The sequence below is a fragment of the Danio rerio genome, chromosome 24 (assembly GCF_052040795.2).
Source record: "Danio rerio strain M-AB ecotype USA chromosome 24, GRCz13ab, whole genome shotgun sequence".
Classification (NCBI taxonomy): domain Eukaryota; kingdom Metazoa; phylum Chordata; class Actinopteri; order Cypriniformes; family Danionidae; genus Danio; species Danio rerio.
The window spans coordinates 42,587,982-42,600,150 of record NC_141044.1 but is presented as its reverse complement, the minus strand read 5'-3'; the positions used below and the strand labels follow the sequence as shown (position 1 = coordinate 42,600,150).

General features: G+C 39.8%; 2 protein-coding genes, 1 pseudogene and 2 gene segments (V, D, J or C); 2 read left to right on the top strand and 3 right to left on the bottom strand.

Annotated features, from left to right (window-relative positions):
* katnip (katanin interacting protein) overlaps nt 1-12,169 on the bottom strand; it is a 1,410,884-nt gene that overhangs the window by 1,252,694 nt on the left and 146,021 nt on the right. The gene's annotated exons all lie outside the window — the stretch shown is intronic.
* On the bottom strand, nt 543-3,583 carry zgc:153659. The gene is made up of 3 exons (XM_087308946.1): nt 3,494-3,583; nt 2,322-2,373; nt 543-1,044 (listed from the first exon to the last, which is right to left on the bottom strand). Exons 1-3 carry the CDS (start codon nt 3,581-3,583, stop codon nt 719-721), a joined length of 468 nt encoding a protein of 155 aa, XP_087165072.1. The 3' UTR covers nt 543-718.
* Nucleotides 3,468-5,132, top strand: LOC147831160 (immunoglobulin kappa variable 1-27-like). The segment is given in 2 exon segments: nt 3,468-3,665; nt 3,739-5,132. Coding segments are annotated over 2 exon segments (375 nt in total).
* Nucleotides 8,209-11,172, bottom strand: LOC101886766 (Ig lambda-2 chain C region-like). The segment is given in 3 exon segments: nt 8,209-8,714; nt 9,938-9,989; nt 11,083-11,172. Coding segments are annotated over 3 exon segments (468 nt in total).
* Nucleotides 11,093-11,662, top strand: LOC141380778 (immunoglobulin kappa variable 1-27 pseudogene; annotated as a pseudogene). Its single transcript, XR_015524614.1, has 2 exons — nt 11,093-11,254; nt 11,328-11,662. The product of XR_015524614.1 is annotated as an immunoglobulin kappa variable 1-27 pseudogene (transcript).

The window sequence follows — 12,169 nt, the reverse complement described above, 5'->3', positions numbered from 1 at the left end:
TAAATAAATAGACTAAATGATGGGGTAAATATCTGCAGACTTCTGCACATGCAGTCTGTTATTTAATGAGCTCATCTCTGAATTATTAAAGTGTCCAGTGAATGAAAATCTGGAAAAAACAGAAGTGTCAGTGTTAAAAATAAAATCTTAATATGTATACAGTATAATCACGTGAAGACCTACATGTAAGCAGCATTTTAGTGCCAATATCAGCACTGGAAGCTGTACTGCATTTAATTATTACTTTTAACTCATGAAAAATTCACAAAGTAATAATTTCCATTTAAATGAACTGAAAACAGCATTTGTTATGTTTTCCATCAAATAAATAACCCAAATCTCTCTCTATCATGTTCTGCTCCTCTATCAGTGTGTGAGTGATGTTGATGAGTGATCTGCATGTTTCTGTTCCTCCTGAATCTGCAGCTGTTTTCATGCTCCACTGACTGAAGATTATTGATCAAACATGAAGCAGAAACTAAACTGACACAGAAACACACACTGCCACTGTCCTGAAATAAAGACGACACACGAGACTCAAAGACAGACACTTACAGCTTTATTTATTGACTGAATTACAATCAAATGATGACAGAATAAGAAACTCCACACATTTAGTCTGGTGTGAAAGACAGAAAGCAGAGCAGAGCGCAGTGAGAGACTGAAAGTGCAGTGAATGTGAGTAAAGACACACAGATGTGGTGTGTGTGCTGCAGATCTACTCTGAACACTGCTGTCTCGTCACAGTGTATTCTGCAGTGTGCGCAGGCTGGCCGCTCCGTGTGGCCTCACAGCTCACTGAGACGCTCTCCATCCACTGCTGCTCAGAGAGAGTCAGGCTGCTGCTCCAGCTGTACAGACCGTCTTTCTCCAGGAGCCCAGCACTGCTGCTCTCCTGACCCCCGCTGCTGCCCGACACCTTCCAGACCAGCCTCCAGTCTGACGGGAAGCCCTTGTTGGCCACACACAGCAGTGTAGCCGCCCGCTTGGAGGAGATCTCTGCACTGGAGGGCGACAGGACGCTCACTTGAGGAGGAGAGACGGCTGAGGAGAGAAGAGCAGACAAACACAGCCGTGACCAGGAGACACTCACGCACACACACACACACACACACACACACACACACACACACACACACACACACACACACACACACACACTCGAGAACAAGCATTACTCAATGAACAATGACTCCCATATGAAGATAATAACAGGTTCAGAATAAAGTTGACTCTGTATATTAATATATATTAAATTAAAAATGAATATTATTATGGTTAAAACACTGAACAGAACTCAGTAAAGCGTCACGTTCAGTCTAAACAGTCATTCAGAGACTCAATTGTGTGTAAATTCAGCATCTTCTAAACACTCAGCCGTCACTCATTAAAGTTTTCCTCCATTTACACGATCATATTCATAATTACTGTGAGAAGAGAACATGTTCAGAATAAATCTGCTGCTTCATGAAGAAATAAACTTGAAATAAACTATTTGGTTTTAAATAAGCACAAATCCTCAATCCAGAATGACTTTCAGTAACACACGTGTGAATTTAACATCTTTAAAACTCTCAGCGTTCGCAATATCCAGATCAACTCAACCAAAAACTCTCAAAGCACATTTGCTGACTGAGTAAAGACGGAGATCAGTGAGGATTTGAGGTCTGATTTAACTCTAAAAGCTGAATCTGACTGTCAGAAACACAACTCATGCAGAGTCTGTGATCAGCAAAGCACTGAGAGTTACACTGAAGAGACGATCATGATTCTGTGTCAGTTTCAGGATCATCTTCACTGTAACTCGCTCTGCTGAAAAGCATCTGTCACACACGATTATACACACTTACACACTCTCATTTATATCTTGATGATCATGAAGAAATGTTGGATACAGTTTAAAAACAGTGAAGTTCTTCAAACTAAAGTGATCAAAAGTATAAAGATTTAAGCTCGTCATTTTCCTAAATCAACACCAAAACTTAAATGTAAAAAGGTTTTGCTAAAAGTTCATCTCATATTCTGCAGTGCTGTTAAAATAGCAGCCTTTAATGAGTCGTTTAATGTAATTGCTGCCATTTATTTCTAAATCACAATCTTATGAAGCAAGAAATTATTTAATTCAGTCTGAAAACAAAAGATCCTGCAACAGAGAAAATCCTCTGTATGGTGTCGACTGACAAACACTCACTGTTTACTCACTGCACAGAACACAATATTACAGAACATGATCAACTGGAGAAGAGCTTTCTGTCTATACATGACTAGAAATAATTGATCAATCCTCTGTTGTATTAATAAGAATATGTTTATTTACTTACTGCCAACATCCAGTTTAGTGCCGCCGCCGAAAGTGTACCACAGTGATACAAACTAATAGAGCGGCTGAACAAAAACCTCTGAACGCTTCACTGACTGAACTGAGGCTCACAACACACACATCTTTACACACACACACACACACACACACACACACACACACACACACACACACACACACACACACACACACACACACACACACAGCACATGAATCTCCTTCATTTTATTTCTCCTTATTAATATGAACCCTCACTTGCTGATCAACAAGGGAAAATGTGTATAAATGATGTGTATCTGACGTCCAAACCCAAACTCTGAAACCACCTGATGAACATCTACACACTCCTGAAATCAAAGGAGACTTTTCAGGACAAGGCTGTAGAACTAGCATGGAGAGAGGAGACGTGTCCAGACCAATATCCACCCATTACTGAAATGACCCATCAATAATTTAGTCACGTCCAAAATAAAATAATGCTGTCAACTCTCATTAATGTAAATGTACAGAAAGGGTTCAATCCTGTTCTCCATCTCCCTCAAACACATATGGACATGGCGATTGGCTGTGCCTTTCTCTGGTGTCTAGTGAGCGGCTGCTACGGTTCGTTTAGATGTTTGCAGCACAAAACTAGAAAGGAAATTATCCAGTCAGGATTTACTGTGTTAGACTCAACTGAGACGAGGAGATAATGAAAGACAAGCGACATATTAAAGACAAGTGTAAGTCACTTCAAGTCAAGTTTGCTGCTAGTCCACCATAACAGTAGGCATGACTGTAAATAATCATTTATTTCTGATTTTGGCCTCCAAAACAATTATTAAAAAACAATAATCAAGATAAAATAGTTGTTGCGTCACATGTCTGCCCCTTTCCAGAAGATTAATTCCTCCTCAAACTGAAATTGTGTAAATATTGCAGCATGAGACCTGCTTGATTTCATGTTGTTTTTAGTATTAAGTGTATTAGATTTACTTATTTACAATGTTTTCAAAAGCCTGAAATGAAGCGCATGAACAGAACAGCACATGAGAATGATCATCATTTCAGCTCATCACTTCTTCTTTGTTTTTGTGTGCAGGTGGAGAGTAAATCTACACTCTTGCTTTGAGAACAGGCTCATTTAAAAATGTTTATATTTGAATATGAAGGTTTTGTTAATGCTGATCTTGCTGATCTGTGCTCAGTGTGAGCTGGAGGTTTTGAATGTGTGTCCTGCCCCTGACACTGGAGCTCAATATCAGTCTGACTGTGAATCAGCATCTCTGTCCTTCAGTTCTCTGAGCTTCAGTGAAGATGAAGACGCTCGCTCTGATCATCTGCTCTCTGCTGCTGATCCTCCACGGTCAGACTCACTTTCACTGCATCTCACAGCTCAGACATTCAGGACTAATGCTGACTTTCTTCTTGTGTTTCAGAGTGTGGAGGACAGATCAGCGTCACTCAGAGTCCCTCAATCACAGCAGAACCAGACAAACCCGTGTCCATCACCTGCAGAACCAGCAGAGATGTGCAGAGATGGAATGATGGAGATGAAGGTTTATTCTGGTATTTGCAGAAACATGGAGAAGCTCCTAAACTCCTGATTCGTTATGTGAAAAAGCTTCAGTCAGGAACTGCATCTAGATTCAGTGGCAGTGGATCTAACAGAGATTTCACTCTGAGCATCAGTGGAGTCCAGACTGAAGATGCTGGACATTATTACTGTCAGAGTTTCCACAGTGGTCCAGTGTTGACACAGTGATAAAGAGTGATACAAAAACCTCCGTCAGTCAGAGTCGCAGAGACTGAACTGATCCTGGAGCAGCTCAAACACTGAACACACACAATGGCTTTGAACCAACACATATTGATTTGAATATAAAGTTTGCTTGAGCTTTATCAGTTTTTCTGAAAATAATTTCTACTTATCCTCATGTAATTGTTTCAGCATAATTTTCTCATCTCCACTATCAATATTTTAAAATCACTTAAAACATACTTTTACAGTACATGCTGTTATTTTTCAAATTATACAGTAGATTATTATGAAAATGATTAATTAAATTATTGTTCATCATAACTCACCAGTTAAGATCATATGTAATCAAAATTAGGGTAATGTCTGAGGGTAATGTCTAACCAAAAATACACAAACCACTCCATCTTCAGTTTTATTTCATTAATATTACATTTATGCAGTGTAAAAGTGTTATAAAACTTAGTCTTGATGAGGGTCTGATGATGAGTTGATGAGCAGAAGTGAAAGTGAATCTGTTCCAGTTCAGAGAGTTAAACCAATCAAACAGTGTTCAGAGTTTCTGCAGCTCAGAATAGAGCAGATCAAACCACATTTACTGCCCTCAACTATTACAAACATCACAACCATCGACACACTGAATATATCCCTAAACATATCTCTGAATATCTCTCTCTGAATAGAATCACTCCATTACACTGATTTAGCCGAGCTCAGAGATATTACAACAGTTCAGAAGCGGCTTATTAGTAAAGCTGCAGCACAAAACCACAACCAACGCATCTGCTGTCCTGATGTAGATGATCATGTGTGTGTGTGTGTGTGTGTGTGTGTGTGTGTGTGTGTGTGTGTGTGTGTGTTTGCATATTGAGTGCTGTGAGTGTTTATAGTGCTGTGAGTTGAACACTTCATCACTGACACACACATCAATCTTCATCATCATGACCTTCATCATCATCTTCATCTGGACTCTTTCATACAGCTTCATCCTGCGAGGTGACCAGTTTATATCTGAATATATTATAGCTGTAGTGTCATCTGAACAAGCTTAAAGATGGACTGATAAATGATGATCTTTGTAGACTAATAGTGTGAATGATTTGTTTCTCAGGATGTGCAGCTCAGATCACAGTGACTCAAAGTCCAGTGGAACCTGTTAAACCTGGAGAAAATGTGGAGATGAGATGCAAACTCAATCAATATTCAAACTGCAGCCCATACCCCTGTTTGTACTGGTACTTACAGAAACCTGGAGAAGCTCCTAAACTCTTGATTTATTACGTAAACCGTCTCCAGTCAGGAACAGCATCTAGATTCAGTGGCAGTGGATCTCATGTTGATTTCACTCTGAGCATCAGTGGAGTCCAGACTGAAGATGCTGGACATTATTACTGTATGAGTTTACACTACATCAACAGTAAAGATGTGTTGACACAGTGATAAAGAGTGGTACAAAAACCTCCGTCAGTCAGTCAGAGTCACAGAGACTGAACTGATCCTGGAGCAGCTCACAGGAGGATGTGAAACTACAGTCACTCAAGCATCAGAAATAAAATCATCCAGATGAATCTGTCGCTCTTCATCATCATAGAGAGCAAAAGTCAAAGCATTAGTGGACAGAAACAAACCAAAAGTCCATCATTGTTCACCAGAGTCTCCATCAGACCACAAACGCACACACGCACACAAACACACATTAACAGTTTGTTCAGTTTTGTTATGTTTTGTGTTTGTTCTTATGTTGATGATTGTGTCTCGCGTGATCAGATCCTCTTCTTCTAGTCCTCTTCTTCCTCTCTCTGGACTGCTGTAGATGTCAGCTGTGGTCTGCAGGAGTTTATTCAGCTGATGTTCTTCTTTCTCTTCTCTTCAGTGATTCTGGATTCAGTGTTTGTGTTTGTGTTCTGCAGCTCTTCATCTTTCTCTGTTTGCTCAGAGGAGAAACGCTCATGTCTGAGTCTGCTTTCTCTAAAGCTTTCTTCTGGATCTCCATCAGCTGCTGGAGTTTTGCTTCATGGTCTCCATCACAGATTGTGTTGTTTGGTTGAGTTTGCTGGAGCTGCTCTTCAGCGGATCTTCCTTCAACACTGACATTCAGATTCAACTCAACTCAACCATTTACTGAACATGAACCAGACCAGCATTTCACCACGACTGCTGTCTGCCTGATCTACTGAATATGGCCCTCAGACATGTCATGGTTTCTGACTCTTAATGTTGTCCTCTTCATTCTTTAAAAGAGCCACTATTACGGGTTTTTGAAAATGATCTTCATGCAGTGTAAAACAGCTCAAGGTGAATGAAAACATCCAGCTGAGGCTCAAATCTAAAGGTGCAGCATGTTTAAAACTATTAACTCTTTAGCTAAATATTTGACTCAAGAGTAGAATAAACGAACCAAGTTGGGTTTACATCTTTTGCTTGATCGCATCGACGTCGATGCGGTACATCACCAAATATGTAGTTTCAGTTCTCGTAAAATGTGCTCGCGCTTTCACTTCAGACACCAGCGGAGGCGCGGGGGATCACAGGACTGATCATGACGCGAAGATGACAATCACTGACAGATGGAGATTCGGCTGCGGGGAATAAAGGGTTAAAGTTCATTTTCACAACAACACCACAGTATAGCCAACCTAGTGCTGTGTTTGCTCCTGTCATTTTTCTGATTTTTGATACAATAATCTATGCTGCAATGCGGGATTCGCCGGCCGTTTGCTATTGAAGGAGCAGCAGAGACTATGGGACTTTGTCAGACTTTAATAGTTCATATGGACCAGTTTCTTCTTCCTCCAGATCATAACGTGTCATTAAAATTGTTGCCTCATTATGTGTAGTTTGCAAAATATGTGTTTATTGTGTGTTATAAGCTGCAATCGCCCCACGCGGCTGGTAATCACGTATTGATTATAGATCTGTATGGTTAAATCTGTATGGGGCTGTTCACATATCATGTCCAAAACTACGTTAAAAACATGACGGTTGCTTCTTTCTGATTTATATGCGTTTTTAATTTGCCGATCCTCTGCTGTTTGCCTTTGCTTTGGCCAACATCAGCCATTCCTACAAAAGCGCAATGCGGTCAATTTTCAAAATAGTTCAACTTTTGCCACTGTGTGGATTATTACTGAATGTGTGTTGTTGTTATTACTTGGGGTTAGGTTTAAGAGAAGAGTAATATGCTGGTGTTTAACTGCACTGCTTTAATGCATTCCAGCATTGGGCTCTCACATACTCTCTGGCTGCTATTTCATAGCCGTGGTCGACTATTCTTTCTCTCTCGCGATGAACGCAATAGACTGGGTCATCGGACCAATAAGTGCAGATTAACTTTGCGCTAAGGAGGGGTTTGGAAACAAATTAATCGCTGAACGATTCTAATGGGAGTCACTGGGATAATTAGGTAAAATAAATGCAGATTATCAGACAATGAAAGTGTTTTTTGACCTGGCATGCAGATCAGTCTGTTGTTGGAGACCCCTAAACCAAAATATTAACTTTTTTAATGCAAAATAGTGGCTCTTTAACACAATTATAAATAAATCATGAACATTTTCATACTAGTCAATAATATTAATGACAATAATTTAAAAAAACATAAATGTACACGTAAATAAATAGACTAAATGATGGGGTAAATATCTGCAGACTTCTGCACATGCAGTCTGTTATTTAATGAGCTCAACTCTGAATTATTAAAGTGTCCAGTGAAAGAAAATCTGGAAAAAAACAGAAGTGTCAGTGTTAAAAATAAAATCTTAATATGTATACAGTATAATCACGTGAAGACCTACATGTAAGCAGCATTTTAGTGCCAATATCAGCACTGGAAGCTGTACTGCATTTAACTATTATTTTTAACTGTGAAAAATTCACAAAGTAATAATTTCCATTTAAATGAACTGAAAACAGCATTTGTTACGTTTTCCATCGACTAAATAACCCAAATCTCTCTCCATCATGTTCTGCTCCTCTATCAGTGTGTGAGTGATGTTGATGAGTGATCTGCATGTTTCTGTTCCTCCTGAATCTGCAGCTGTTTTCATGCTCCACTGACTGAAGATTATTGATCAAACATGAAGCAGAAACTAAACTGACACAGAAACACACACTGCCACTGTCCTGAAATAAAGACGACAGAAGACTCAAAGACAGACACTTACAGCTTTATTTATTGACTGAATTACAATCAAATGATGACAGAATAAGAAACTCCACACATTTAGTCTGGTGTGAAAGACAGAAAGCAGAGCAGAGCACACTGAGAGACTGAAAGTGCAGTGAATGTGAGTAAAGACACACAGATGTGGTGTGTGTGTGTGCTGCAGGTCTACTCTGAACACTGCTGTCTCGTCACAGTGTATTCTGCAGTGTGCGCAGGCTGGCCGCTCCGTGTGGCCTCACAGCTCACTGAGACGCTCTCCATCCACTGCTGCTCAGAGAGAGTCAGGCTGCTGCTCCAGCTGTACAGACCGTCCTTCTCCAGGAGCCCAGCACTGCTGCTCTCCTGACCCCCGCTGCTGCCCGACACCTTCCAGACCAGCCTCCAGTCTGACGGGAAGCCCTTGTTGGCCACACACAGCAGTGTAGCCGCCCGCTTGGAGGAGATCTCTGCACTGGAGGGCGACAGGACGCTCACTTGAGGAGGAGAGACGGCTGAGGAGAGAAGAGCAGACAAACACAGCCGTGACCAGGAGACACACACACACACACACACACTCGAGAACAAGCATTACTCAATGAACAATGATTCCCATATGAAGATAATAACAGGTTCAGAATAAAGTTGACTCTGTATATTAATATATATTAAATTAAAAATGAATATTATTATGGTTAAAACACTGAACAGAACTCAGTAAAGCGTCACGTTCAGTCTAAACAGTCATTCAGAGACTCAATTGTGTGTAAATTCAGCATCTTCTAAACACTCAGCCGTCACTCATTAAAGTTTTCCTCCATTTACACGATCATATTCATAATTACTGTGAGAAGAGAACATGTTCAGAATAAATCTGCTGATTCATGAAGAAATAAACTTGAAATAAACTATTTGGTTTTAAATAAGCACAAATCCTCAATCCAGAATGACTTTCAGTAACACACGTGTGAATTTAACATCTTTAAAACTCTCAGCGTTCGCAATATCCAGATCAACTCAACCAAAAACTCTCAAAGCACATTTGCTGACTGAGTAAAGACGGAGATCAGTGAGGATTTGAGGTCTGATTTAACTCTAAAAGCTGAATCTGACTGTCAGAAACACAACTCATGCAGAGTCTGTGATCAGCAAAGCACTGAGAGTTACACTGAAGAGACGATCATGATTCTGTGTCAGTTTCAGGATCATCTTCACTGTAACTCGCTCTGCTGAAAAGCATCTGTCACACACGATTATACACACTTACACACTCTCATTTATATCTTGATGATCATGAAGAAATGTTGGATACAGTTTAAAAACAGTGAAGTTCTTCAAACTAAAGTGATCAAAAGTATAAAGATTTAAGCTCGTCATTTTCCTAAATCAACACCAAAACTTAAATGTAAAAAGGTTTTGCTAAAAGTTCATCTTATATTCTGCAGTGCTGTTAAAATAGCAGCCTTTAATGAGTCGTTTAATGTAATTGCTGCCATTTATTTCTAAATCACAAACTTATAAAGCAAGAAATTATTTAATTCAGTCTGAAAACAAAAGATCCTGCAACAGAGAAAATCCTCTGTATGGTGTCGACTGACAAACACTCACTGTTTACTCACTGCACAGAACACAATATTACAGAACATGATCAACTGGAGAAGAGCTTTCTGTCTATACATGACTAGAAATAATTGATCAATCCTCTGTTGTATTATTAAGAATATGTTTATTTACTTACTGCCAACATCCAGTTTGGTGCCGCCGCCGAAAGTGTACCACAGTGATACAAACTAATAGAGCGGCTGAACAAAAACCTCTGAACGCTTCACTGACTGAACTGAGGCTCACAACACACACATCTTTACACACACACACACACACACACACACACACACACACAGCACATGAATCTCCCTCATTTAATGCTTATTTTAATTCTCCTTATTAAAATGAACCCTCACTTGCTGATCAACAAGGGAAAATGTGTATAAATGATGTGTGTCTGACGTCCAAACCCAAACTCTGAAACCACCTGATGAACATCTACACACTCCTGAAATCAAAGGAGACTCTTCAGGACAAGGCTGTAGAATTAGCGGGGAGAGAGGAGACGTGTCCAGACCAATATCCACCCATTACTGAAATGACCCCATCAATAATTTAGTCACGTCCGAAATAAAATAATGCTGTCAACTCTCATTAATGTAAATGTACAGAAAGGGTTCAATCCTGTTCTCCATCTCCCTCAAACACATATGGACATGGCGATTGGCTGTGCCTTTCTCTGCTGTCTAGTGAGCGGCTGCTACGGTTCGTTTAGATGTTTGCAGCACAAAACTAGAAAGGAAATTATCCAGTCAGGATTTACTGTATTAGACTCAACTGAGACGAGGACATAATGTAAGACAAGCGACATATTAAAGACAAGTGTAAGTCACTTCAAGTCAAGTTTGCTGCTAGTCCACCATAACAGTAGGCATGACTGTAAATAATCAACATTTATTTCTGATTTTGGCCTCCAAAACAATTATTAAAAAACAATAATCAAGATAAAATAGTTGTTGCGTCACATGTCTGCCCCTTTCCAGAAGATTAATTCCTCCTCAAACTGAAATTGTGTAAATATTGCAGCATGAGACCTGCTTGATTTCATGTTGTTTTTAGTATTAAGTGTATTAGATTTACTTATTTACAATGTTTTCAAAAGCCTGAAATGAAGCGCATGAACAGAACAGCACATGAGAATGATCATCATTTCAGCTCATCACTTCTTCTTTGTTTTTGTGTGCAGGTGGAGAGTAAATCTACACTCTTGCTTTGAGCACAGGCTCATTTAAAAATGTTTATATTTGAATATTAGGGTTTTGTTAATGCTGATCTTGCTGATCTGTGTTCAGTGTGAGCTGGAGGTTTTGAATGTGTGTCCTGCCCCTGACACTGGAGCTCAATATCAGTCTGACTGTGAATCAGCATCTCTGTCCTTCAGTTCTCTGAGCTTCAGTGAAGATGAAGACGCTCGCTCTGATCATCTGCTCTCTGCTGCTGATCCTCCACGGTCAGACTCACTTTCACTGCATCTCACAGCTCAGACATTCAGGACTAATGCTGACTTTCTTCTTGTGTTTCAGAGTGTGGAGGACAGATCAGCGTCACTCAGAGTCCCTCAATCACAGCAGAACCAGGCAAACCCGTCACCATCACCTGCAGAACCAGCACAAATGTGTACAGGGATAGTGATGGAGATGACTACTTATTCTGGTATTTGCAGAAACCTGGAGAAGCTCCTAAACTCCTGATTCGTTATGTGAAAAAGCTTCAGTCAGGAACTGCATCTAGATTCAGTGGCAGTGGATCTAACAGAGATTTCACTCTGAGCATCAGTGGAGTCCAGACTGAAGATGCTGGACAATATTACTGTCAGAGTTACCACTACATCAACAGTAATAATGTGTTGACACAGTGATAAAGAGTGGTACAAAAACCTCCGTCAGTCAGTCAGAGTCACAGAGACTGAACTGATCCTGGAGCAGCTCACAGGAGGATGTGAAACTACAGTCACTCAAGCATCAGAAATAAAATCATCCAGATGAATCTGTCACTCTTCATCATCACAGAGAGCAAAAGTCAAAGCACTCAACAAAAACAAGTTTACAGACTCAACAGTGCAGAATAACTTAATATAACTGTAATATCAGTTTTATTGAAGGTTTATCAGCAATTTAAATATAAATATAAATCATGGATAAATTGGATCTAATAGTTAAACCAATCAAACAGTGTTCAGAGTTTCTGCAGCTCAGAATAGAGCAGAACAAACCACATTTACAGCCCTCAAATATTACAAACATCACAACCATCGACACACTGAATATATCCCTAAACATATCTCTGAATATCTCTCTGAATAGAATCACTCCATTACACTGATGTAGCCGAGCTCAGAGATATTACAACAGTTCAGAAGCGGCTT